The sequence below is a fragment of the Aspergillus foveolatus genome (assembly GCF_047715535.1).
Source record: "Aspergillus foveolatus strain CBS 279.81 unplaced genomic scaffold BDW70scaffold_65, whole genome shotgun sequence".
Taxonomy (NCBI): Eukaryota; Fungi; Ascomycota; class Eurotiomycetes; order Eurotiales; family Aspergillaceae; genus Aspergillus; species Aspergillus foveolatus.
The window spans coordinates 22,008-46,565 of record NW_027396129.1 but is presented as its reverse complement, the minus strand read 5'-3'; the positions used below and the strand labels follow the sequence as shown (position 1 = coordinate 46,565).

Below are 24,558 nucleotides of genomic sequence, written 5' to 3'. Positions count from 1 at the left end.
AGGGTTGTGGTCGACCAAGCAGTGGTTTCTGTCCACACGGTGGTCTCCTCGCCAGGCAGGGTTGTCGTGGCCCAGATAGTAGTTTCTTCGCCAGGCAGGGTTGTGGTCTCCCAAACGGTAGTCTCCTCTCCGGGCAATGTTGTTGTTGACCATGCTGTTGTCTCCGAGTAAACAGTGGAATAGATGGTGGTAGGAATGGTGATATTGGAATATATTGTAGTAGGCTCCCAGATCGTGATGGTCTTGGTATGGGGATGGCCCGGACCGAGCGTAATTGTCACCCCTGCCCCTGGCACTGTCGAGATTGAGGTCTCTGTGATGGTTTCTGTTTGCCCAGGCACTGTTGTTACGGATGTCTCTGTAATCGTTTCTGGAGGAAGAGTCACAGGAGGGGTGGCCGAGCAGGTGCTTCCGCCCGGAACGGTAACTGAGATCGTCTCAGTCTCCGTAGACGCTGGCGGGGCTGTAGTTGGGCAGGTATCCTCGCCTGGGACAGTGATGGAAACCGTCTCAGTTTCTGTGACCGGGGGTTGGGGACTGGCGGAGCATGTATCCTGGCCGGGGACAGTTATAACCACTGTTTCAGGGGGCAGAGTGACTGTGGGCTGGTCCGAGCATTCAGAGTAAGTGGGATCTTCTGAAGTGCTGGTTGATGACGAAGAACTAGTTGTAGGTGGCTTCGTCGGTGGTACATCCTGCAGTGGCCAGTCAGCTCGCGCGTCTGCACAGGGAGAAGGATTAGAAGGGCATGCTTACCGTGCAGTCGCAATCGTCGGGGCCCAAGGTTAACCCAAGGCCCAAGGATGCCCCAACGTCCAGGTCTCCAGCTCCCAAAGACGCCCCAACGCCGACGGTTGCCCCAAGGTCTAAGTCGCCAATGCCCAGATTTGCCCCGACGCCGACAGAGGCATCAAAACCCAAAGGAGTTACGAGGCTCTCAGAAGTCTCGGAGGTCAGAGAAGCCTCCGAGCCTGTCTCAGCGGCGGTGGTTGCCGCAGGGCCAGCAACACTCGAGGCGCCATAATCAAGCTGCGCCCAAGCATAATTGGCGAACGAGGGCGCTGCCACGAGAACCAAAGAGCGCAAGCGCATAGTTGCGATTCCCCCAAATGAGACCGGCAGGATCTTAGATCGAGATGCGATGCGATTGCTATCAGCACAGAAGTCTGAACAAGTGCGATGCGCAGCGCTACGCGACAGTTATCATGCAATGCATTCAGGAAGTTTCAGATGGGGAAAAAAAATCAGAAGCTAAGTTGACAAAATCTGATTGGTGATCGGCGATGCGACAAGGCCAGGCAAGGCGAGAAACGGGGGTTTACAGGTTGCCAGGGTCGCAGTGGGGAAGGAGGAGGAACAAAGAGCAGGCGGCCTTTATCTCGACTCTTTTAGCATTACCTTGGGCACCGGAAAAACAGGCACAGTTTAAATCAGCCGGCCGCGAGCGGATGGGAGGCTCTGGGGTGGGGAACTGAGACATGGCCAGGGCAACTACGTGGCTGCTGCACTTCGGATGACCTTCTGCAAGGCTATGGAATGAACGCAGTCAGCTTGGACGGCCTAGACGGACTAGTAGAGGAGTCCAGCAGGGGTGCTGTGATGCGGGTCGTTAGTGTGCAGAAAGTTCGTATTCAGGTTATCCCGTTTATAGACTCATCGTCATAGCGGCAGAAGCAAGTATGGTTGGACGCCTGATGCGGTCCTATAGGGCTGGACCAGCACGTCACAAATAGACGAACATTTCTGAAGCTCTCTCATCGAACCTTAAGAACGCCAGAGTTATTTTAAATGAGGCTGAGTCTGTTGTGAGACTCTGAAGACTCGAGACTCCAGCTCGAGATCTAGAGGGTAGGAGTAAAGAGCAAGGTGCTTTGACCCATGTCGGCCTAGCGCTGCTTTGGTTGCATTGCAGACTTCGACGGACTGCGAATGGCTGCACGCGGCTGCAAGGGTGGCAGAGTGTCAATCGGGCGCCCAGACGCTCGTGTCAGCGACCCCGCCTCTGTTCGTGTTCTTGGAGATGTTAATGGCTTGATGCCTCTCGCGTCTCTGGACGGAGGCTCGGTCAGAATGGCGTGGCGGGTGCTGACCGGACAACGGACGACTTCCCAAATCCATGAATCGCTGCGCCTCTTTCGAGCCAATTGCTATTGTAAGGAAAATATTCTCCGAAAGCGAACCAGCCCACCCTTGACGTGAGGCCGTCTTCTTTGTCCTCCACGAGCAGTCTGTCGCACAGAGTCGCCCGCGCCCAACAAAAGAGAACGAGCGACCGGCCGCAAACGAATAGGCGCGACCAGCAAGACGGCTATTATTATGCTGCCCTGAAATGAAGTCCTCTCTGTAGTTCAGTTACCATGCCACTCGAATCTGGGTCCTTGGCCGCGCTGGCCGTGCTGGCCGCGGTCGCGACGCTTGTCGGGCAATCGCAGGCGCAGCTGGACGTCCTGAATCAGATCAACAGCTCGATCTGCACCTGGGGCCAGCTCAGAGCGGCCATTATTCGTGATACCGTCTACATAGACGGCGGGTACCTGGTTTATCAGAGGTGAGTTTCGCACATCAGATGGTGACAGGAGGGATTGACGGACTGACCAAACTGACCCCGCGCAGAGGCTTCTCCAACGGACAGGTCCAAGTAGACAGCGACGACAATGCCGAAGGTCTCCTTTACACCCTCGATCTCTCCCAATCCTTCAACACCGAGAACGACAATCTCACTGCGCTCTTCGACACTTTCGACAAGGCGGGCGGCATTGCGGGCAACATCGCGCCCACCTACCACGATGGGGTCATGTTCGCCAACGACAACTTGTTCTATCTTTATGGGTAAGCGAGCCTCTGGACCCTCCAGCGATGCAATCTCTGATTCTGTAGGGGCCGTCTCGATAACACCGACGATGTCGATGACCCTCCCGCGAACACTGTCCTGGCCTACCAGGCGTACCAGTACGGAGGCCAACGCCCCGGGTGGGAGCCCCGGTTCGTTAGCAGCAATCTGAACGATGGGGTTACTCGCTACATCACCAACGGCGCGGGCGTGAACGCGCCGAGCGAGAATATGGGTTGGTATATCAGCGGCATGCGCGCCCCGGGTTGGGGTCCTATCTGGGACAACGAGACTGCGACCAACGTGTCGCAGCGCATGATCACGGTGGACATGTCAGATATGGAGAATCCTGTGTTTGAGAATGTTTCCCTGCACAGTGATGTACCGGGACGGGCTAATGCTGAAGCCGTATGGCTCCCCGTTGCGGAGTCCGGGGTCATTCTGCTCATAGGAGGCGTCACCGAGCCAGACACCATCTTTGTTGACGGACTGAGCGATGAGCAGATGGAAGAGAGTGAGCGCGAGAGTCCGGCCTTGATGCGAACAGTCTCAGTGTACGATGTGGCAGGCGACCGCTGGTGAGTGCTGGATGTTGGACGAAATGCTTGACTAAGTGCGCTGACTCAGCTTGCGGTTCCAGGTACAACCAAAACACCACGGGCGATATCCCCCCGCAACTCACGCAGTTCTGCTCTGTTTACGCGAGTGCCTCCGATGGCTCCTCCCACAATGTTTACATATACGGCGGCTATGACGGCCTTGATGCGCTTAATCAGCCCTCGGACGACGTCTATGTCCTTTCCGTCCCGTCCTTTGAGTGGATTCAGCTCTACGACGGAAATGGAACCGCCAACGGGCGCAAAGAACACAAATGCGTCAAGCCGTATCCAGACAAGATGCTGATCCTTGGAGGCACCCATATAGGCACCAGCTCTTGTATTCCAGACATAATCCGGGTCTTCAACCTAAACACGGGCCGGTTCCAGGATACGTACAATCCAAGGGACTGGGACGATTACAAAGTGCCCGACCTTGTCGCGGGCCGGATCGGCGGAGAGTACGTTATGTCGCCATTATGATCTATAGAGACAAAGCTAACAAGGACAGCGCGGACGGTGGAGCAACGAAAACAGCACCCGATTCATGGACTACTACTGCCCTGGCGGATGTTTTTGCAGCCTCATACACCCGCACGATCGAAACTTACTACCCCTACAACAGCACGAACGACAACATCACCACGACCACCGTACCATCGGGCGGTGGCGGCGGCGGCGGTTTCCCCGGCTGGGCCGGCGCAGTTATCGGCGTTGTTCTCGGACTTCTCCTCGTGGGCGGTGCCTTTGTCTTCTGGTTCCTCCGCCGTCGCAAGCGAAAACAATCCCGACGAGGAAGTGAGGTATCCCGGGGCTCGCGCGTCAGGAATTGGGTCAGCAATGCAGGTGCTTTTGCGCCGCCAGGCCCCAAGGACCCAGACATATCGACCACCGTATCGGGCGGATTCACGAATGAAAGCACGGTTGCACCGTCTGAACAGCCGGCCGCTGCATCTCGGACTACGGCTGAGGTAGCAGGGGATCCGGTCTATGAGGTGCATGGCAAGTACCATGATCCATTTGTGATTGCGATATTCTAACCAAAAAACAGGCCACAGCGCAGCTCAGACTGCGGCCGTCGAACTTCCAACCTCATACAACGAAGGAAGCCTGCCGGTCTCGTCACCGACGATGAGCGTTGCGATGAGCTTCAGCTCCCCGGTATCGCCGGAAGTCCCGCAGGAGAAAGAAGGCGACGCTCCGATGCGGCCATCCCATACCCGCAACGTGTCGAGCTTGTCGAGCGTGCAGTCATACACGCCAACAATCGATGACGGCAGTCTGCAACGGCCGCGGTACGTGTCCGGGGTGTCAGAGGCGAGCGTCAGCTCAGCGGGGACTCGAATTGAGAGTACGACAGGCTACAGAGGACTGGGACTGGAGGATATCCCGGACACGGAGGGACAGAACGCGACGGGTGCGACGAGTCCAGATCCCAATCCGAATGCGACGTTGAATAATGATTCCAATAATTCATGATGAGATGTTGTATTGATGTATTTAATGCATGCAGTTAGTAATAAATTCCAGCCATGAGACGCGAATGTGCATGGCTATGCCTATGACTAAGTATGCCTGACTGTGCATATTCGCCCATTGCCACCAACCATAACACCCGCCCCCGCACTCCCATCCCTTCCAGTCTCATACACCAAACACATCCCTATCAAAATGACGACATTGAGAATCCCAGCCTCCAGCCCATACTACAACCTAGGCACTTACACTCTTTCCATCAGCACTGCCGATCCCGACACTCAAGTATGGTTCAACCGCGGGCTCATCTGGATCTACGCTTTCAACCACGGCGAGGCCGTCTACTGCTTCAACCAGGCTATCGCGTACGACCCCTCCTGCGCAATGGCCCACTGGGGTCTTGCGTACGCAGTTGGGCCCAACTACAATAAACCCTGGGAACGATTCGATCATCGCGACCGCTCAGCATCTGCCAAGACTGGATACGAGGCCGCGCGGAGGGCCGCACGGCTGGCGGAAGATAAATCCGAGGCTGAAAGTGAGGCTGAAGTTGGAGCCGATGGTGTAAGCAGCACACGGCTGAAGCCGTGGGAAAAAGCTGTCATCCTCGCAATGCAAACCCGTTTCGAGAACGGAAGACCGCCGAAGGATCCAAACGCTGTAAATCGGCGGTATGCGGCGGCCATGGGGCGGGTTTATGAGGTTTTTGGCAATGACATCGATATTGCGGTTCTCTATGCTGATGCGCTCATGAACGTTACGCCATGGGCTCTCTGGAATCTGGCTACAGGCAAGCCGGCAAAAAATGCGCCCACGATGCTAGTGAACTCGGTCCTAGAACGGGCTTTGTTGCAAGAAGGGGCGGATAAACACCCTGGCCTTCTGCATCTATATATTCACTACATCGAGATGTCTCCAACGCCTGACTCAGAAAGGGGATTAGATGTCGCGGATAAACTCCGCGACCTTGTCCCTGATGCGGGCCATATCCATCATATGCCGACGCATTTGGATGTTCTGGTCGGCAACTGGAAGAAATCGATTGAGAGTAACTATAAAGCAACGCTTGCAGATGATCGGTATCTGGCCATGTCTGAGACAAGGGGGTATGATTTGTATACGTTTTACAGGTTACATAATTTTCATAGTTTGATCTATGCGGCATTGTTCGCGGGACAACGGAAGACGGCCATCAACGCGGTGGCCCGGATGGAGAAGAGTGTTCCTAGCTGGGAGGGAGTGCTGAGTATCAGGTCTCCGCCATTGGCGGATTGGCTGGAGAATTTTCTTGCGACAAGAGTGCATGTTATGATACGGTTTGGAATGTGGAGGGAGCTTATTGAGATGGAATTGCCGCATAACCAGCGGCTGTTTTGCGTCACTACGGCGACGTCGCATTATGGCAAAGGGCTGGCGTATGCGGCGATGGGGGATATCGAAAAGGCAAAACGTGAGCGGTCCCTCTTCCATAAGAGCAAGGCCCTTGTTCCAGCCTCCCGACGGGCATATAATAGCAAGGCCTTGGACACGTTGGCTGTGGCATCGGCCATGCTGGATGGAGAGATTGCTTACCGGCAGCAAAAATACAAAGACGCATGGAGACACCTCCGGCGCTCCACAAAGCTCGATGATCAACTTCCGTACAGCGAACCCTGGGCATGGATGCAGCCCTCTCGTCATGCGTATGCTGCTCTCCTGCTGGAACAGGGGTATGTAGAGCAGGCAGCAGCGGAGTACCGTGCTGACCTCGGCCTTGATGCTACACTGATCAGGCCAAGGCGGCACCCGCGCAATGTATGGGCACTTATCGGGTACAAGGAGTGTTTGATGCGGACGTGGAGGCTCCAGGAGGTAAAAGAGATTGAGAAGGACCTTAGGGAAGCGCTGGAGGGGGCGGATATTCCTATTCGTGCGAGCTGCTTTTGTCGGTTGGATACGGCTGAGAGGACTCTTGAAGCTGAAGTGGGAACTGAGACTGTGGCTAAGACTGGGGATGAAATTATCCCGACGGATACGAAGCCAAGGCAGAGGAGTCACAGGGCGTGCGGGCAGAGGGACAAGGAACGAGGAAGTCGGTTATAGAGCATGCAATTAGCCGGGCCATCTATCGCGGCTATATAATTATGGGTGTGGACGAAGTCCGCATATATTAGCACTAAACATTAGAGCCTCAAGGGGCTGGTAATTAACGGGCCATACTATAGAAGCCGTTTCCTGTCAGCCTTTTATTTAGCAGGCAAAACCAATTCTTTTCTTTTGCAACCCCTCAACGCCAATAACAGAGGCAGAATTGAGGCGAAGAGTAAGGGTCTGGGGGTGGAGAATATAGAAAGTCATTTTTTGTCATCAGATACTTTCACTAGCTACCAGACCTATGATCTGATGCCCGATGAACTGAGCCAACTTAATCAGACATGCAAACACAGGGCTTCACGCAGTGATTCACGAGTAAATTTATCTAGAGCTGCAGACTTAACATAGGCTGGTCTTCTCTGCAGATTCCTGCTCCCACCCTAGGATGGCTGGCAAGGCGACCATAACGCGGCATGGCATGGGTTTAGGCACTGAGAAAGATCCTCCATCGCAGTGCTGAGAGGCCAAAGTAAGCCCAAGAGAGACTGGTGCTGACTCCAACAAATATCTCACGTACACCCAGATTACCGGTCGGGGGACGCGGAGAGGCGTTTAAGTCGTTGATGTTGAGGACTGGAAAAATCATACCTAGCAAGCAGCATCATTCCAAATTGGTCCAGGACGTAGAGTGCAGGATATGATCGAACCATCCAGACTTCCAGGGCGATTGTTCTGATTGATCTGGGATTGTGGTTATCTTCTAATATGATTGGGATACGCCTGTTATGATCATTCTTCATGATGCGAAAGGCAAGGAATTCGCCGTCGTTGAGTAGATCCCCGTTTCAATCTGATCAATGTAAGGTGCTCCAAGGAACTTCATTGGGCTGTTGTATCATACAATGATTCGTCGACAGTACGTGTCAACGCCTCCAGCCTGGAATGCCCAAAGGAAGCCCTAAACATCACCCTGCTGCCCTCGTACCCTCTTTGCCGCCATCCCCCTCTCCACGAAAAGGAGACTCTTCTGCCTCCAAAGCATCAGAAACAACTCTCTTATCCTTTCTTCTATCATTCCTCCGCACTAAGACCCAACTAACCAGAATCCCACTGATGGCTATACACAGAAAGACCAAACAGATGATATAGGAAACCCGGTAAGTCGGCCCAAACCGTGAATTATACACGTGAGGTCCGCAGATGCCACTGAACTGCGCCATCGCATTTGTCAATCCAATGCCGATTCCCGCGGCGACTGTCCCCTCGAGGGCGCGGATTCGCTCTGGCCAGATGACGGGGTATGCGGAGCCAGCGCAGGCTGTTGCGACAATCAGCGCAATATACTTCACAACCGGTTTAGAGACAGTTATCAGGATAATGTAGCAGACAATTATTGTGGTCTCGACTGCCAGGGTTGTAAGTGAGACCTGGTGAGGTAAGAATGGATATAGATAGGTTTTGCTTACTCGCTACCGCGGTCGTCCATGGTCGAATCCACTTTTTATGCAGACAGTGGCCGACTGTGTTCAGGAACAAAAAGCAGGCTACGTACGCAGGCTGGGCCGCTTATCATCAGTAGAGATACTTGATAGAAGGAGGTGAAACCTACAATGTTCATCAACTGTGATTTGGCAGTGGTCGTAAACCCCAGCTCATAAATAACAGTGGGCAGGGCATAATTAACCCCAAACCCGCCAATGCCATGCCCAATCCAGTATATCGAGAATGTATACAAGGTCGAACTGCGGAAGAGCTGTTTTATATGCTGCCAGCTCCAGCTGCGATCTTTTCCCCTTGGAGCGGTATTCGCCAGTCGATTGGCCACCCATTCCCTCTCCTCAGGCGTCAGCATCTTTGCTGTCTCAGGGTAGTCTGGAGCCCAGAGTGCTACGAAGGCCAAAATGATTGCAGGGAGCCCTTCAAGGATAAACAACCACCGCCATCCAGACAGCCCGCCGAGGCGATTCATAAAACTGATCGCGTACGCTAGCAAACCGCTCAACGCACTGCTCAATTGCCCAAGAGAGTAGAAGAGCGCGACGCGCCATGGCATCTCAGACGGCTTATACCAAAACGCCATGTGATATAGAACAGAAGGGTAGAAGCCTAGATTTGTTAGAAAGGCTTTGCAACTGCATTTCAAGTGGATAATACCAGCCTCTGCAAGTCCTATCGCAGATCTCACGACCATCATCCCTGGAAAATTTTGCGCTGCGCCTGAAGATGTGGCGCAAATTCCCCATGCCAAAATTATAATAAACATCCACTTTGAGGGTGTGATCTTCTTCAAGAGGATGGTGTTGGTCGGTTCGAACAGCATGTAACTATAGCTAAAGATAGACTGGGACCAGGACCACTGGGAGGAAGAAAAGCCGAGCTCGGCCTTGATGCCGTTGCCTTCTTCGAGGTTGATGATCGCGGCATTTGCGTAGTTACCTGGACGTTATCAATAAGTTTGCATGGGCAAATGGCTTAAAAACGGTGAGTACCTGAGTCAATCACTCGGAAAATGTAGACGAAGGAGTAGAAGCCCACGAGCCAAAAGTCGATCTTGCGCATCACGCGTTTCGCAAACTCAGCATCATACTGCTCGACAGGGTGGTGTCCTGAGATCTCGGGGATGGAAAGTGAGGAAGACGTGCTTGAAGAGGCAGTAGTGATTTTGGACTGGTCTTGCTCAGGCGCCGTTTCGGATATTGAAGAAGACATTTTGACCCCGTGCCCTCACTCGGGAAAACCCCTAGAATGCGTAACGATACCCGGCTTATATAGATAAAGGAGCCATGGCCAATCTCTTCAGATGGGCATCTGGACTTTGAAGGAGCGCTGATACCATTATGGAGGCTATCACGACATTGGAGTATTGTTTTCATGGGCGCTGCCTGTAGATCACCGTCGGCGTTTAGTTTCCCAAGGTTCTGACAGCTATCAAAGTTCTAAAAGCTATCGCCGATTCTAAATTGCTCATATTCTGCAGATATTGTGTTTGGAGCTCGCTCTATCATGCTAATCGGCATGTCAGTCTCAATATCGGCAGGTGGGTACGCTCTCAGGCTTGGAGCCCTACGCGGCAACTGCTAAGAAAATCAGGAAATTGACCGTGGTCAGAGAGCAAGCGAATACTCATCAAGAAACAGCAAAGGCTGAGACTACATGAATTCTTGGGCCAGAGGGTTGCTGTATCTTGTTTGGCAAGACAAGGCTTGTCAATCCTGTTGGAATCAATATCACGCAATGCCAGACAAAAATGATACTCGACACAACCCCGCTTCCAACGCGAATAAACAGGGTATCTCCAACTATCTAACATGACTTGCGTTATTTTTCGCGTCAAGTGCGGAGTTGGATATTGGGGTTGTGCAAGCTGGGTGGTATAAAGACGCTATGCTCGGCATGGCTTTCCTGTAACTGCAAGCCAGTCAACAACCACTACGGTAATACTAGATTAGATCGTGATAGTTGGCTAGTTAACCCCGCATTGGCGTCTACCATAATGGCTCCGTCGGCTATCCAAGAACATACCACTATCGATCCCGTCCCAGTTAAACCTTGGACTCGTCCCCCGCCAACTACCGAGGACCTGGACTGGGCACCGCTGGCTAAGATTGACCTATCACAATTCGATGAGCCTGGTGGCAAGGAAGCTCTTGCAAAGAAGTTGTATGATGCCTTGACCAGGGTCGGATTCTGGGTTGTTGTGGGCCACGGCATCGACGACGAGCGCGTTCTGCGGCAATTCAGCTTCGGCAATGCCTTCTTTAAGCAGCCATTGGACGAGAAACGAGTCTTCCCATGCAACTTTGCCCAGGGGGAGTACTTTGGATACCGCGAGAATGAGCGGTGGATTGGTGATACGGGGGTTAAGGATAATGTTGAGATGGTACCTTTCTCCAGAAAGCTGAGACGCAACCGGAGTAGGGCTGATATCCTTCTGTCCAGCTGAACATTCCTAAGGCAATCCCGGAGTGGGATCACCTGCCGCGTCATCGCATCGTGCGCGAGAACTACGAAGAGATTGCCAGCTTCCATCGCGAACTGTTTGACAAGGTAGCGCGTAAACTCTTTGTCCTCATGTCCGTCATTCTGGAGCAACCGGAGAACTTTCTCGCCGACGCGCATGCATATGACAAGCGCTCAGACGATCATCTGCGCTATATGATTTACAATGTCAGAAGCCAGGAAGAATGGGACCGCGCCCAGGCGTACACAAAGGGCGGACACACTGATTTTGGGAGCCTTACACTGCTCTTCTCGCAACAAGTTGCTGGTCTACAGATCAGGACGCCCGAGGGTAAATGGAAATGGGTGAAGCCCGTGGAAGGCGGCATCACCTGCAACGCGGCGGATACCTTGACGTTCTTAACAAAGGGTGAGTTCAATTTTTCTCAGAGTACAGCCTTTATCACCCAGCACTGACCGACGCAGGGTTTATCAAATCGACTGTGCATCGAGTCGTGACCCCTCCCCGGGACCAGATTAATATCCCCCGTCTTGGTCTTCTGTACTTCGTCCGGCCTGGGGACTCCACAATCATGAAGCCTGTGCCCTCGCCGCTTCTTGATCGGCTTGGTCTGCTGACAGACGAGGATAAGGACCCCAACATCCCAGCGCCAACTGGCACTGAGTATGTTCGTGCGAGGGTCATGGACGTACATCATAAAAAGGTGATTGACAGACGCGAGGGTACGCAGTTTGAATTCAAGGGGTTGAAGGTCGAGAATTACTATGCTTAGTCTGAATCAGGAAGCAGGAGGAAGTTGTGGAGTGTACCGGAGCTGGACAACTAGGCTTGGAGAAGATGTATATCGTTTCAGTGGCTGTCCTAATCTCCAAGTATGCCACATGGATGGAGAGCCAGGGAGGTAGGGTCAGTTCAATAGTATGTTCGTTGTTACGCGGAAGTTGCAGAGCCTAGCACTCCCACTAAGCCCTAACCCGGGCCGGGTCCACTTCAACTTTTCGCAGGTTGAGATACTGATAGTGCGTCTGGAAAGGCTCCAGAAGTACAGTAAGACCTGTTTTAGAGGTTTACTTTCAAGCCTTATGAATGGTCATCTTATTCAGGACACGCACTAGATCCTTATATTCCTTCGCCCTGGGCAGACTAGGATCATACCCTCATGGACACGAAACCCGGGTGGAAAAAGGCATCACCAAAGTTGCAATGGTCTCATATACCAAACTAACTTTCTTAGGCCTCGTCCTTTAATGTCTTCTAGTGTAGTAGAAGGCATCCTTAAGCAACTAGATCCCATGCCCAGCCACAACACCACTCAACTGCGCAGCTTCAATAAAAGTAAGCCGTGTGGACTCGGATGAGCTTACCAGAGTTTACCGGGTTTGATATCCGGCTCTGAGTGCAGGCAAAATATCTTTAGTGACTAACATTTCCTCCCTTTCTCTTCTCTTACTCAGGTTTCAGAGCCTATGTATTCCCACCGTCCGTTCCCTGATCTCTAGCAACTACCAATAATACATAATACTATTCCCATAGGCTCGCAAGCACTGTTCTATAAACCGCCGATAGTGCGTTGTACTTTGAATATACTCATCTATCCCCGACCATCTAATGCGAACACAGAGTAAAAAGGCATGATTTTGATATGACTTACTAACCTGGCAGGACATTCATTGGTAGATTCGGAAGACTTCTCAATGCTGTAAAGGGCGATCAGAGGCAGTGAAATTCTCGATTTGTCTGAAAGCAACTGCAAGATCTCATATTACCACTACCGTAACAGATTGACGGATCCTTCTCTCTGGTCAGGTTGCGACCTCTTTTTACGCCATATGCTAACTCAGAAACGACCATAACAACAGTCCCGAACTACCTCCCACTCTCTGTTGAACTTGCACACTTAACGCCTTAGAGCACACATCACTATCCAATCCATGAATACTAGCCTACTGACTAACTCAGACACGGAAGCCCCAAAGCATCATTTGTGAACTCGACTTACTACATGCATTCCCGGAGTAGACTGTAGAACGGATAGGTCGAGTGCGCTGTTGGTGCCAGCCCATCCTTCTATCGCGCACAGATCTACCTCTTCTCTTATTCATTTATTTAGTGTACTACGTTAGACGCGTGGTTAGTATAGATATGAAGAAATAGCCGTGCCGGTGGTAGTGATTATGCTAGATAACGAGAGGTATAATGTAGGCCAATCGGGGGGATCTGGTTACTCTGAGGGCTGTTTGACTCGTAGGGCGTAGCACTAAAGTAACACATTCCCCCTTCGATTTCGATATGCATGAATCAACGGCTGAGTATCCAGATAAGGCATTGTTTCTAGGCAGTGTATATATCCTTGCTGTCTTACGTAAATGAATTTGTTATGCGCGTTGGAAATACAGATGGATCCGAAAACACCCCAGCTCATCAACTAAAAGGTACAGGCTCTTACCTCTACAGTCCTATTTGCTACCAACTATGGTTATATGACGCTATTGGCGCTGGAAGCTAACCCGGCTGCCGGCAGCTTATAAATTCTATTGCTTAGAAATCCTGTTTCTTAGAAATCCTGTTTCTTAGAAATCCCCCGCAAATATGAAGAGTATTGATCATTTAACATGATCCCGCTGTTGTAACCGATTAGCGGTTAGTTTATATTCTTATCTTCATCTACGCAGACCAAGGAGATCATTGACCCATCTACTTCCAAGCATTTTTAAATTACGATTTCAGTTCCAGTATTCATTTCTTTCACCGTGCAGAATGGCCAGGACACGCGAGAACAAGGCCAGCGACGAGGACCACGCTCGACTACTTCAGAAGCGTATGATATCTTGATGACCCCTTGGTTGCCGGCTGACAACGGCAATGATTGTAAATCGAGATTGCCTTACGTAGTGTTAGTAGATGTCATGATGGTGAGTCCGGTCCAGCTAGATCAGAGTTAGCTAGGAACTGCGAGAGTAAATCAGACTGCGATGTGTTCGTAGATTTCACTTACCTGGTTGCAGACACTGGGCTCATGACCAGTGGTCCTACGCAGTACAACAACCAGCGTCCTCAATGAGTTTTCTATAACGGTTTTGTTAAAATAATAGCTGACTACTCACTGTAAAGTCTCTGCCTTGTCGGCTGGTCACTTCAAGCTAAACTGGCGATCAGATGGAAAGCAAATACAATATGCCAGACTTGCTTGAGGAGTCCGTCACTCCGATCTTATATTTCCACATATATAGCCTGTAGACTCCACCGCTTCGACACTTATGTAACTGCAAAGCAGCCCAACAAATGGCAGCTTTCACCGGAAGCTCTTCCCGCTCACTCACTCGGAAAAGTTCCCCGTTGCTTGATAATGCCGGTTACAAATATATCATTTCTCATCTTCCAGAAGCTTCTTTTCGTTCTAATCTTCCATTATCTCCCGCCTTACCTAATTGCATACGAATACTAAGGCTGATAGCTTTGAACTGTGCAAGTTGTGGCGTGTATCGGCTGTGACTTGAGTTATTTGGTTGAGAGACCAGTCGTAGAGCTATTGCTTGTATAATTACCAGCAAGTAAAAGCATAATTACAGAGTATTGTAAGGGGTGCAGTGAGGAGGATTGGGATAATGTTAGCAACAGCCTGCTGGGTGTCGAATAGCGTGCCCTAACACCGAAATCCTTACTGCAGAATAACGAAAATAACAACATACTCCTAAATACCCACCCACTGCCTACCTTTTATCGCAAGTTTCTGTCCCTTGTTGAGGCTTCATGTTCTGTCCGCTCTGTCATAGTTACCCTAATATACAGTCCGTCTCGAAAAGTTAGGTAGATAGCTATAAAGCGGCGTTGAAACCCTGAGATGGTGTATAGCCTCGTGGATATCTAACCATACACAGCCATCTAGTAGGAGAAAACAAATAGCGACAGCCACCTTAGGGGGGGATATATGTAAAACCGTAGACATTCTCGTAGATTTTGTCCTGGTGCATCATGAGACTCACTTTCCGGGACGGTATTCCTCAGCTTCCAGCATTCGTGAATTAGATCCACGCAACAGGGATGATTCTTACATTCAGCGGCTATAGGTGGACATAATAGAGGACTTATCTTTTAGCTAAGCAATTGCGGTCTCAGAATATGATTACCAAGCCGCTGTACCTTTTGACTCACCGCGATAAAAGTCCGAGGGGTGAAGTACTAGGACAAAATAGATTCATAACTACATAACTCCGTAATCCCAAATCTAGGCATAATCATACAAACATAAAACCTGGATATCATGCCTCCTCTCCAACTGTAACACCATTCGACAACTTCAACCCAATGGGCAGCCCGCGCATAAACTTCTCCGTAAATGGAACCCCCCTCTTCTGCGCAATCACCTCCTCAATATCCTTGTACATGTCATATGCGTTCATTTCTTCAATAGTCAGCTTTTTCTTCTCGTCCTCGACCTTGTATTTCGGGATGTTCGTGTTGGACGAGAAACCGATCCGCTCGTTGATGTTGTATGCCGCCTTTGCGGAAGCGGCTTGGACTTTTGTCGCCCGGGGCAGTCGAATCTCTTGGTAGAGCCGCAGGGTCTCGGCGACGTCGCCAGAGAAGTACGTCTCGTTGAAGAGTATGCCTAGGGCAGCGGCGTCTTCGATGGCCATGCACGCGCCTTGGCTTTGATGGGGCATCATCTGGGAGCGCAGCTGTCAGTTGGCGGAAGGGTAGTGCAGAAAAAGAAGCGTACCGGGTGTCCTGCGTCGCCGAGCAGGCAGACCATGCTCTTGCTGATGTATTTGTATGGTTGGTGGACCCACAGACGCCACGGCCGGACTTCAATGCCAATGGCCAGATGATCCTTGACCTGCTTGTCCAGTTCCGGGTATGGTGCGAGCAGCTCCTCAACAGGGCGGTCTTCGCCGCCCCAGGTGTGAGACGTGTAGTCGCCCACTTCACGGGGGAAAAAGCAGTAGTACGAGAGAAGTTTACCGCCGTTGCAAGGGGACAGGACGATCTTGTCCCATTTGCCTTCCTGGCCGCCCCAGTACTCGAGGGCAGAGTCCTTGGAGTAGTCGACAAGACCAAGACGGACAGCATCTTCGGTCATGACGTTTGCGTGCAGGCAGCTTGAGGGAGCAGCCTTCTTCTCGGGGTTGAGGCCGATAATGCGGCGGACGGCGGACCCGATACCGTCAGCGCCGACGATGAGGTCGTGCTGGGCTGTCACGCCGTTCTCGAAGGTGACCTCGCCGGACTCGAGGTCGATGTTTTTGCACTGTTGACATTAGCATTGCCCTGCAATGAGGATCGCGTGACGTACAGAGTGGTTGACCAGCAGCTTGACAGGCGTTCCCTTGCCTTCCTCCTGCAGCGCGCAGTCCTTGAGCATCGCGTGCATGTACTGCCGGTGAAACATGTTGTAAACGTATCCCCAGCGTTCCTCGTAGTCATCAAGATCGTAAACGCTGACCGGCTCACCCGTCTTCCAGTCCCGATTGATGAGCTTCTTCAGCACGACGGGGTCCCCTTTGGGGATGTCGACGCCCCATTCATGCAGCCAGCGGGTACCGTTGGCAGCACAGGAGATCGACGCGCCAACCTCACCAGCATAGTCATGCCTCTCGTAGATGGTCACCTCATGGCCGGCGCGACGGAGAGCTATAGCAGCGGCTAAACCGCCGATGCCTCCGCCAACGACGGCGACGTTCAAGCGTTTCCAGCCGGAGATAGAGCCCATGGTGCCTGTAGTTGAGGATGAAGATAAAGATGCAACTGCAGGTGGAAGGGCCATTGTGAGGGCATCTCGGTCTATAAGTATTACATCAGAGATAAGGCTTGGTGAGGGTTCAAGTGGGTGATATCTACAGCACCTATGGGGACGGAAGCGGACCGCGCACACGAGTGCAGCATCCGCCCCATCCGCCTGTTCCGCTATCTCATGCCGCTGATATTGAGAAGTTTAGGGCATGACTTGCCAATCATCATATGCCAACAATGTATACTGGAGGACGATAAGGGGCACTCGCTCAATGGTTGGGCCATGGGATGAATACTAATGGAGTATCTAAAGGGATCGAGTTCCGACCAACGATAATAGCCTCAACGCATAAAGGTAAAATCCACGTGACTTAATGCCTTAACGCCTGAGAACAAAGGCTGTCATTGTAGACTCTTGAAGGCAATCACCCGTAAGGTATTGACGGCATCGTTAATGGCTTGCATATCACAGATAGGATCGCTTTATCCCGCGCGTTATTCGGTTACTCCTTTAATGTGCCGGCTGTGGTTTCTATACAAATCCAGCCTACTATGAGCGGAAGTATATCTTGGTCTCCATGTTCAGCCTCAGGAATCATGATTTCTATTCCAACATTTACACAGCTCTCAATTATGATATTTGAAGTGAACACAAATCGGACAAAAATGATATGCATCGAGAACCATAGCACAAGCTGGAACGTTGTTACATAGGCAACTGCCCCAGATCCATCCATCCTAACAGCGGATTGTCAGCCATAACAAGATCAGGAAATGAATCAAACAGCATACTATTGGCGGATGCTGGGAGATGAAGCTGCCCCGTGTTTGGCTCGCCTACGCCAAAATACGCCTGGGGGTCGACCGGCGTAGACGATGCAGCAGTTACAGCCCTTCCTGCAGCCTCTCGCCGCGCAATATAGCCATTATACTGCCGTAAGAACCACTCTTCTATCCACTGTAGCCAGCCCTTGTAGTCAAATCCCGTTGCTGGAGGCGCTGCTCCGCTGTAAGACGAATGCTGGTCCTGACGGACTACACATATCCTCAATACCTGAGGCATATCCAGCTCATCGCACAGCGTCTGCACTTGTGGGAAACTGTCTCGAAGGGCTTCATCAGACACCGCCATCAACGCTAGCTTGCAAGAGACGATCAGGTTAAACCCCGACTGAAGCCACTGCGAGTAACTGAAGCGACGCTCTGCCCCTGGTTCGATCGACGCAAGGGACGTGAAGAAGCTTTTGGCGGCCGCGAGGCCGTGGCAAAGGATCTCCGCTCGGACGTCGACGGGGAGCTGCGATGTGGCTTTGCGGTCGAAGAGGCTGACTTGACAGAGGTAGAGGTTGATTGTGTGGAGTTGGGTTGAAAGGGTGACTGGGATCGTCAGTCGCATACGGGCGGAGAACACATAAAACCATGAAACTTAGAACCCTTACAGTTGCTCGCAAGTCTGGGAGGAAGGAGGTTCGAGTACTCTTGGATCCGGGCCTTGAATGTGCGGAATGAATGGTGGAAAGCGCGGCCGGAATGGCCGGTCTCGAACGAGTTTGGATCCCTGGAGACCCGGTCAATCTCCTCTAAAACGTGCTGCAATCGGACGAAATGGATGATGGTCTGGTCGCTATCGTACTCGGGATTCTCGGCAAGTCCAACAGCGAACGCCTCCAGCTCTGGAGCCCAGGGAAAGGTGCACCTCTCCTGCGTAATGATGACAGAACTAGACAGCGTAAGCTTAGGCTCAACCGCTACAGAGCTGTCTGAGCAGCGGGAGATACCATGATGAAAGAAGAGAACAGCCGATTGCAGCTCTCTGCTCGGCTCTGAGGGTCTCAGGCGGACCATCCGTGATATCTTCCTCGCTGATGTTCACCCGGCGGGTCTGACGTCTCCGCATCTCGATGGGCTGGTCAAGTCGCCAGGTTACTATGAGGCCGATGGCCAGATGTAGGTAGGTTGGAAAGTGCCGGGGCGAAGATCGCTGCCGGACCTGGTGCTGGGTCCTGAGCTCGAGGGGTCAGTCTAGTCAACCGGGTCTAATGGGCGCCTCATACCACGCAAGAACAATCAGCAGCCCTTGCAGTGTCTCCAAAGTGGGCGGTTGATGCATAAAGACTGTTCGCTCGGCCAGGGCAGCTCTCACCTCCTCATCGAGAGCCCGCTTCAGCGTCAGATCATTGGTCACAGAGACGGAAAGGATGGCCAGGAAGAGGAATGGGGCGCTCTGGCGAAGTTGGTCTGCAGTTGTTGTAGCGGGCAGCACAACAAAAGGGAAATCTGGCATCATGAATTGCAGGAACGAGGCCAGGAGAGCAGCGGCCTCGTCCAGCGAGAGGAGGCCTTTGTCGATGACATCGCCGGCCTTTACCTCTGATGGACTATGGCTCTGCGACGACTGTCCCAGCAGCTGGTCAACACGTCTCTCCAGCAATTCAAGCCGTCTGGCCGGTCAGCCCACTGTAACGGGGTCCCAAGGGAGACAAAACGAACGTACGTCTCCTTCCTCGACCACGTCTGACGTATTCGAGCCGGCCGGAAATAGCACGGTTTGTTCAGCCGCAGGCAGCTACATACTCAGTCAGTTATCCATAGCAGTCTGGTAATCCCGCTCGATCGGACGAAGGTCCTACCGGTCGCAGATGGGCGAATTTGGAGAGCGTAAGCAGCGGATCTTGGCCGTGGCGCAGGTCTGGCATGTTTTGACGCGCGCCGAGCAGGCGGACATGGTGGGATATTTAAGCTACAGGATGAGAACAGAGTTCGGACACGGACACGGGCAAGGGGCCTGGGGAGATTGATATATACGAGGCAGGGCGTTCGGAGTGTGGCATACTCGTGGCCGGCGGATTCGGACACGATCGGACACGGACACGGACAGTCAGCCTTGGCGGCTGATGTATATAGTCTTATACCAACTGAAGATAAGAACATTACTGAGCCTCAGGGTGAAGAGAAAGTCGATTACGAGAAGAAAAGACAAGAAGAAGTGAGGTAAAAAAAAAAAAAATAACCTCGCCATGGACCCCGCAGACTGTACGCTCGAGATATGCCCGATTGAGGATGCATACATCCAGTATCAGCCCACCATCGCCGGCAACAGCGTCTACCTGGCCCTCTTCGGGGTCTTGCTGGTGGCCCAGGCAATTCTGGCCTCAGTCTACCGCACGTGGGGATTTTCAGGGTCGATGGTCGCAGGCCTGGTCCTCGAGGTGCTGGGCTATGTGGCCCGCATTCTCTTCCACGATGATCCGTTCAATTTCGACTATTTCCTCATGTACGTTTCCTTCCCGTTAAAAAATAGATAAGAAGAATAAAGCCAGAAGGTTAAAGCTAACGCTGAGCTTGCAGAAACCTCATCTGCCTCAGTATCGGACCGGTCTTCTTCTGCGCCGCGCTGTACTTTCTTCTCGGCCGCATCGTGATCGTCTATCGCGGCGAGAACATCTCGCGCCTACGACCCCGAAACTATGCCGTCGTCTTTATCTCGTGCGATACAGTTGCTCTCGTGTTGCAGAGCATCGGCGGTGCCATGACCTCCACAGCGAACGATGCCGACGGGAGGGAGACGGGCCTGAATATCATGATCGCCGGCCTGGCGTTCCAGGTGGCCGCCTTGACGCTGTTTATTGCCCTTGCGGTCGAATTCGCGTGGCGGCAGCGCCGTCGTTCTGAGGGACAAGTCCCCATTGGCGAAGGCGATGTGAAAGATCAGTACGCTGAGATCCGCCGCGATAAGTGGTGGAAGGTCTTCCTGGCCGGTACGCTCCTGGCAATCCTTCACGATTTCCTTCAGTAGTAGATAGTTCAACTGACACGAGCAGGGCTCATCGTCGCGACAATCACCATCTATACACGGTCAGTATTCCGCGTGATCGAACTCAACGGCGGGTATGATAGCGAGCTGGCCAACGACGAAGTCACATTCATGATCCTGGAGGGAGCGATGGTCTCCATTGCGTGCATCTGCCTGACCGTCTTGCATCCCGGTCGGGCGCTGGGTCACCGAAAGAAGGAGGACACCGGGCCGATGATGGAGATGGAGTAGGGAGGGTTAGAGACGGTTAGATGGAGCATTCGTGTCTTGATAGAATGCTACCAACGGTATAGATATCTCTCAATTATATTCAAGTGACACCTTCCGCGGAAGTTTCTTGTTTAATAATGGATCCCGCTCCATTTTCGATTCTAGATTCGATTAAAAGCATCCATCCGATACGTAATGGATTCTAGCCGTGTCCGCGATGACTCGCACGCTCTTTCCCGAGCGGCCATTCCCGCTCGGGAATGACGGTATAAACACCCAGAGTCTGCAACCGCAAGGACCCAACAGAGTATTTGTACATTTTTGTTATTGCATTATCCATAGTCCACAATGATTGCCAAAACTGCCGAGCCATACAGCTTCCTAGACGATTACAGCGAGGGCGCCCACCCGCGCCTGCTGGAAGCGCTGATCCGCACCAATACCACCCAACAGACCGGCTACGGCACCGACCACTACACGCGCGAAGCACGCCAATTGCTTCTGGCACAGATGCAAGCCACTGAGGAGGATGTCGCTATTCATTTTGTGCCCAGTGGGACGGCGGCAAACCTTATCTCTATCGCGAGCTGCCTGCGCCCGTACGAGGCGGTTCTTGCCGTGCAGACGGGCCATATCATCGACAAGGAGGCTGGAGCCATTGAGGCGACGGGGCATAAGATCATCACGGTGCCTGGGGTACGGGGAAAGATGACGCCAGAGAACCTGGAGACCATACTCGCAAGAAACACGTTCTTCCCGCATATGGCCAAGCCGAGACTGGTGTATATTTCCAACGCCACAGAACTGGGGACTATCTACTCACAAGAAGAGCTGAAGAGACTGGCGGATACCTGTCGACGGCGAGATCTACTGCTGCTTGTAGACGGAGCACGGCTAGGAGTAGCCTTGACGGCGGACGGCAACAATGTCACCCTCCGGGATCTGGTCGATTACACGGACATCTTCTGGATTGGGGGAACCAAGATGGGAGCCTTGCTGGGAGATGCCATTGTGGTACGGAGAGCACTGGCAGAGGGCTTTGAGTTTCACATGAAGCAGCGCGGGGCCTTACTAGCCAAGTCACGAGTTATGGGAGTCCAGTTCAGTGAGCTGTTCCGTGATGGATTGTTCTTCGAGCTGGCCCAGCATGCGAATGCAATGGCCAGGAGGATAGCTGACCAGTTTCTCCAGAGGGGCTGGGAGTTGGCCGCCGAGACGGAGACTAACCAGGTGTTTGTGGTGGTAGACGATGAAAAACTGGCACAATTGCAGGAACGCATCCGGTTCTATGCGTGGGAACGGCGGGCGGGTGCGACAGTAGTTCGCATAGTGACATCGTGGGCCACGGCCGAGAATGAAGTGGACCGACTGTGCGAGTGGATCGCCTGTAATTAGAATCAATCCCTATCAGTATTCCCGACATTCCCGCTATTCCCGGCCCCAGGCCCAGCATAATTCCCTATCTTGCAGAATATCAGATAATTTCAATGCGTGTTTCTGTCTCTTGCGATGCCTGTAGACAGGCCAAGGTCAAGTGCGTGCACGACGGAAGCCCGCCCTGTCGTCGGTGTCAGCGTTTGAGCCGGCATCCGTGTCACCTGACCGAGTCACGCTCTCGCTCCTCGCTCTCTTCGCTTTCCCCTCGACGTACCCCACGAGCTCAACGAACACGACCAACACCAATTTCACCAATTCTACCAATTCTATCAAATCCATCAGATCGATTAGACCCATTGAATTCATCAAATTCATTGAATCCATCGGATTCGTCGTCTCCGCGAGCAGAATCACCCCTCTCCTCTCTTCGATCAACGACGCTTATTGCCGCCTGCGACCTCTACCGCAGAAAATTCCCCGTTGTCAACTTTTTGCACTACCCCTCTCTGATTGCCGACCTTGCCCGCGATGCCGCGACTGTTGAGCCGGTCTTCTTGGCGGCGCTTCTCTCGCTCTGTGCCCGCTTCATGAGTGATCCAGCTCTGAAGCACTCGGAGACATACGCGGAATATGCCCGCACCCAGCTTGCTCATCGTGCCTTCGAGTCGCCCTCCCTCCCGCTCGCGCAGTCGCTCGTTATGATCTCGTTGTATGAATGGGGCTCTGGCCGGCCGTATCGGGCGTGGATGTACAGCGGAATGGCCACGTATATGATCCAATCGCTGCTGAAGACGGCCGACGATCATATGGAACACTTGCCGGAAGACTTTCACACGCACGCCGACACCCGAATCGCTTACGAACAGCTCGTCCGGACGTACTGGTGTTGTTTCGCGCAGGACTGCGAGTTGAGCTCTGGCGCGCGACAGCATTTTGCCCTCTCGTTTCGCCAGATCTCGGTACCCCTGCCGATGCGTGACTCAGATTTCAATTTCGGCCGGGCTGCTCAAAGACTGACGCCGGCGGATATAAACGGCGCTGTTGCGGGGGGAGTCCGATTGGGGATCGAGCATGGGTTGACGATTGTGACTCGGGGGTTTGATATCTTCGTGCGGATCCTGCGTTTTGCGAACGAGAGCCGGCGTGACCGTGCCCGTGGGGCAGCGCGGTCGTCGGCATCAATGTGGGCGGCGTTGAAGGAGGAGCTGGATGAGTGGAGGGTTTTACAGGATACTACGGTCCGGTATCCAGAGACCAGTGCGCCCGCTCATGTTGCGCTTGGGTACGGGGAGCTGTTTGCGTACATTAACCTGGTATACTTCATGAGGTAGTATTTTCATGCTCCCAGTTGTCAGGAGCCCGGCTAACGAGCGTAGTATCCTCTTCCTCGACCGCGACCGATTCCTCGCCAGCCCCAGAACCCCTGACAGCTCAGGCCAACTGGATTCCGATGGCGAGACGATCGACCGTCTGTTTGCGACTGCGCAGCACATTGGAGCGATCCTCTCGTCCCTAGAGAGCTGCGCAACGCCTGTCATTACCCCTTATGCCGGGTTCAGCGTTTTCGTTGCCGCGCATATCAACATGTACGGCACGGTGTCTCCGACGCGCTACCCCGGCGGACTGGAGCGCGCGGAGCAGGAGAAGAAGTCGAATCTCGAGTACTTGGAACGGCTGTGTCGGTTCTGGGATGTAGGGACCAGCTGGTGGCGTACTCTGCAAGAGGCGAACCGGTTCTACGAGAGCGCGCGCTCACATCAGGGCCTGGAGTCTCATTCTAGTGACCATCTGACTCTGGCTGGAACGTTTGACGAGTACGGCGATATCCGTATCTCGCGGCCGGATCATTCGACCTCCACTTCCCGAGGAGGCACCTCGCCCGTCGAGCACGGTGCCCCCACGGCGGTCAGAAACAGGGGAAACTCGGTCCTGGATGCCGAGCAGGGTGCGCCGGGTGTCTACGATCTTGAGGCAGAGATGATGCAGTGGCCTTTTCTCGATGAGAACTGGTCCGTGGGATTTGCCACTGGGTACGAGAATACTTGGCCAGGGCTGGGCTAGAATTGACAACCCATTGACGCGACATGAGTTAGACTTTACATATGGGGCTGATAGCGAACGATATGGAAAAGTTTTTAGTCTCCATCAAATATAAATTTTCTAATGCTCATCCATCCGCAATCTCGATGTGTAGTCTCCTTTCCAATGCCGCCCACTAAGCGGACGTAGAACTATCGAGTGTGAGAGTCAGTTCGGCCCCATAATGGAAAGCACGTCCTTGAGTCTCGCAGTCCCAGAAAACTTTTCTGTGCTAGCTCCCCGATGGTACTTTCGACCCACCGTTTGCTGACTCTGACAGGCCGCGTTCATTGGATCCAGATTTTAAATATCGAATCTGTTGGCGCCTGGCCATTCCCTAAACGCGCTTTGGTTATTTTTATTTTAATATTTTTTTTTTTTTTTTTTTTTTTTTTTTTTTTTTTTTTTTTTT

At 52.6% G+C, this 24,558-nt stretch overlaps 10 protein-coding genes across 10 annotated transcripts; 6 read left to right on the top strand and 4 right to left on the bottom strand.

Annotated features, from left to right (window-relative positions):
• Positions 1-2,278: 2,278 nt before the first annotated feature.
• BDW70DRAFT_106029 (uncharacterized protein) lies at positions 2,279-4,988 on the top strand. The gene is made up of 6 exons (XM_073734405.1): positions 2,279-2,548; positions 2,614-2,829; positions 2,878-3,408; positions 3,471-3,887; positions 3,938-4,428; positions 4,478-4,988. The coding sequence occupies exons 1-6, from the start codon at positions 2,358-2,360 to the stop codon at positions 4,903-4,905; spliced, it is 2,274 nt and encodes a 757-aa protein (XP_073592557.1). The 5' UTR covers positions 2,279-2,357; the 3' UTR covers positions 4,906-4,988.
• A 119-nt stretch (positions 4,989-5,107) lies between these two features.
• Positions 5,108-7,080, top strand: BDW70DRAFT_142858 (uncharacterized protein). Its single transcript, XM_073738002.1, has one exon. It carries the CDS (start codon positions 5,287-5,289, stop codon positions 6,982-6,984), a length of 1,698 nt encoding a protein of 565 aa, XP_073592556.1. The 5' UTR covers positions 5,108-5,286; the 3' UTR covers positions 6,985-7,080.
• An 860-nt stretch (positions 7,081-7,940) lies between these two features.
• Positions 7,941-9,684, bottom strand: BDW70DRAFT_153064 (major facilitator superfamily domain-containing protein; the record flags this gene model as incomplete). Its single annotated transcript, XM_073739556.1, has 5 exons — positions 7,941-8,380; positions 8,442-8,495; positions 8,581-9,081; positions 9,130-9,411; positions 9,531-9,684. The coding sequence occupies 5 exons, from the start codon at positions 9,682-9,684 to the stop codon at positions 7,941-7,943; spliced, it is 1,431 nt and encodes a 476-aa protein (XP_073592555.1).
• A 784-nt stretch (positions 9,685-10,468) lies between these two features.
• On the top strand, positions 10,469-11,708 carry BDW70DRAFT_171033 (uncharacterized protein; the record flags this gene model as incomplete). Its single annotated transcript, XM_073743100.1, has 3 exons — positions 10,469-10,855; positions 10,915-11,344; positions 11,401-11,708. The coding sequence occupies 3 exons, from the start codon at positions 10,469-10,471 to the stop codon at positions 11,706-11,708; spliced, it is 1,125 nt and encodes a 374-aa protein (XP_073592554.1).
• Positions 11,709-15,195: 3,487 nt separating this feature from the next.
• On the bottom strand, positions 15,196-16,700 carry BDW70DRAFT_171032 (FAD-dependent oxidoreductase; the record flags this gene model as incomplete). The annotated part of the gene is made up of 3 exons (XM_073743099.1): positions 15,196-15,603; positions 15,657-16,184; positions 16,230-16,700. 3 exons carry the CDS (start codon positions 16,698-16,700, stop codon positions 15,196-15,198), a joined length of 1,407 nt encoding a protein of 468 aa, XP_073592553.1.
• A 569-nt stretch (positions 16,701-17,269) lies between these two features.
• BDW70DRAFT_142853 (Zn(II)2Cys6 transcription factor) lies at positions 17,270-19,479 on the bottom strand. The gene is made up of 6 exons (XM_073738001.1): positions 19,297-19,479; positions 19,161-19,232; positions 18,721-19,107; positions 18,445-18,669; positions 18,106-18,386; positions 17,270-18,043 (listed from the first exon to the last, which is right to left on the bottom strand). The coding sequence occupies exons 1-6, from the start codon at positions 19,389-19,391 to the stop codon at positions 17,373-17,375; spliced, it is 1,731 nt and encodes a 576-aa protein (XP_073592552.1). The 5' UTR covers positions 19,392-19,479; the 3' UTR covers positions 17,270-17,372.
• Positions 19,480-19,521: 42 nt separating this feature from the next.
• BDW70DRAFT_142851 (RTA1 domain-containing protein) lies at positions 19,522-20,979 on the top strand. The gene is made up of 3 exons (XM_073738000.1): positions 19,522-19,940; positions 20,015-20,424; positions 20,488-20,979. Exons 1-3 carry the CDS (start codon positions 19,684-19,686, stop codon positions 20,709-20,711), a joined length of 891 nt encoding a protein of 296 aa, XP_073592551.1. The 5' UTR covers positions 19,522-19,683; the 3' UTR covers positions 20,712-20,979.
• An 80-nt stretch (positions 20,980-21,059) lies between these two features.
• On the bottom strand, positions 21,060-21,451 carry BDW70DRAFT_142850 (uncharacterized protein). The gene has a single exon (XM_073737999.1). It carries the CDS (start codon positions 21,363-21,365, stop codon positions 21,072-21,074), a length of 294 nt encoding a protein of 97 aa, XP_073592550.1. The 5' UTR covers positions 21,366-21,451; the 3' UTR covers positions 21,060-21,071.
• Positions 21,452-21,676: 225 nt separating this feature from the next.
• Positions 21,677-22,168, top strand: BDW70DRAFT_142849 (pyridoxal phosphate-dependent transferase; the record flags this gene model as incomplete). The annotated part of the gene is made up of 1 exon (XM_073737998.1): positions 21,677-22,168. A coding segment is annotated over exon 1 (341 nt), but the record flags the coding sequence as incomplete, so codon positions are not given.
• BDW70DRAFT_105979 (transcription factor domain-containing protein) lies at positions 22,075-24,223 on the top strand. Its single transcript, XM_073734404.1, has 2 exons — positions 22,075-23,394; positions 23,444-24,223. Exons 1-2 carry the CDS (start codon positions 22,178-22,180, stop codon positions 24,126-24,128), a joined length of 1,902 nt encoding a protein of 633 aa, XP_073592548.1. The 5' UTR covers positions 22,075-22,177; the 3' UTR covers positions 24,129-24,223.
• The last annotated feature ends 335 nt before the right edge of the window (positions 24,224-24,558 follow it).

What these genes read in the sequence shown, in the direction of transcription:
- BDW70DRAFT_105979 (XM_073734404.1), top strand. Translation starts at nt 22,178, where the DNA reads ATGCGTGTTTCTGTCTCTTGCGATGCCTGTAGACAGGCCAAGGTCAAG. An exon ending in AACCTGGTATACTTCATGAG is followed by an intron (nt 23,395 to 23,443) that starts GTAGTATTTTCA and finishes TAACGAGCGTAG; the next exon opens with TATCCTCTTCCTCGACCGCG.
- BDW70DRAFT_142853 (XM_073738001.1), bottom strand. Translation starts at nt 19,391, where the DNA reads ATGTCCGCCTGCTCGGCGCGCGTCAAAACATGCCAGACCTGCGCCACG. An exon ending in AATTCGCCCATCTGCGACCG is followed by an intron (nt 19,233 to 19,296) that starts GTAGGACCTTCG and finishes CTGAGTATGTAG; the next exon opens with CTGCCTGCGGCTGAACAAAC. An exon ending in TCCCAGACTTGCGAGCAACT is followed by an intron (nt 18,044 to 18,105) that starts GTAAGGGTTCTA and finishes TGACGATCCCAG; the next exon opens with TCACCCTTTCAACCCAACTC.
- BDW70DRAFT_142858 (XM_073738002.1), top strand. Translation starts at nt 5,287, where the DNA reads ATGGCCCACTGGGGTCTTGCGTACGCAGTTGGGCCCAACTACAATAAA.
- BDW70DRAFT_142850 (XM_073737999.1), bottom strand. Translation starts at nt 21,365, where the DNA reads ATGCCCCGTCGCCTCAATGGCTCCAGCCTCCTTGTCGATGATATGGCC.
- BDW70DRAFT_106029 (XM_073734405.1), top strand. Translation starts at nt 2,358, where the DNA reads ATGCCACTCGAATCTGGGTCCTTGGCCGCGCTGGCCGTGCTGGCCGCG. An exon ending in AACTTGTTCTATCTTTATGG is followed by an intron (nt 2,830 to 2,877) that starts GTAAGCGAGCCT and finishes CTGATTCTGTAG; the next exon opens with GGGCCGTCTCGATAACACCG. An exon ending in GATGTGGCAGGCGACCGCTG is followed by an intron (nt 3,409 to 3,470) that starts GTGAGTGCTGGA and finishes TTGCGGTTCCAG; the next exon opens with GTACAACCAAAACACCACGG.
- BDW70DRAFT_142851 (XM_073738000.1), top strand. Translation starts at nt 19,684, where the DNA reads ATGGACCCCGCAGACTGTACGCTCGAGATATGCCCGATTGAGGATGCA. An exon ending in AATTTCGACTATTTCCTCAT is followed by an intron (nt 19,941 to 20,014) that starts GTACGTTTCCTT and finishes CTGAGCTTGCAG; the next exon opens with AAACCTCATCTGCCTCAGTA. An exon ending in GTGGAAGGTCTTCCTGGCCG is followed by an intron (nt 20,425 to 20,487) that starts GTACGCTCCTGG and finishes TGACACGAGCAG; the next exon opens with GGCTCATCGTCGCGACAATC.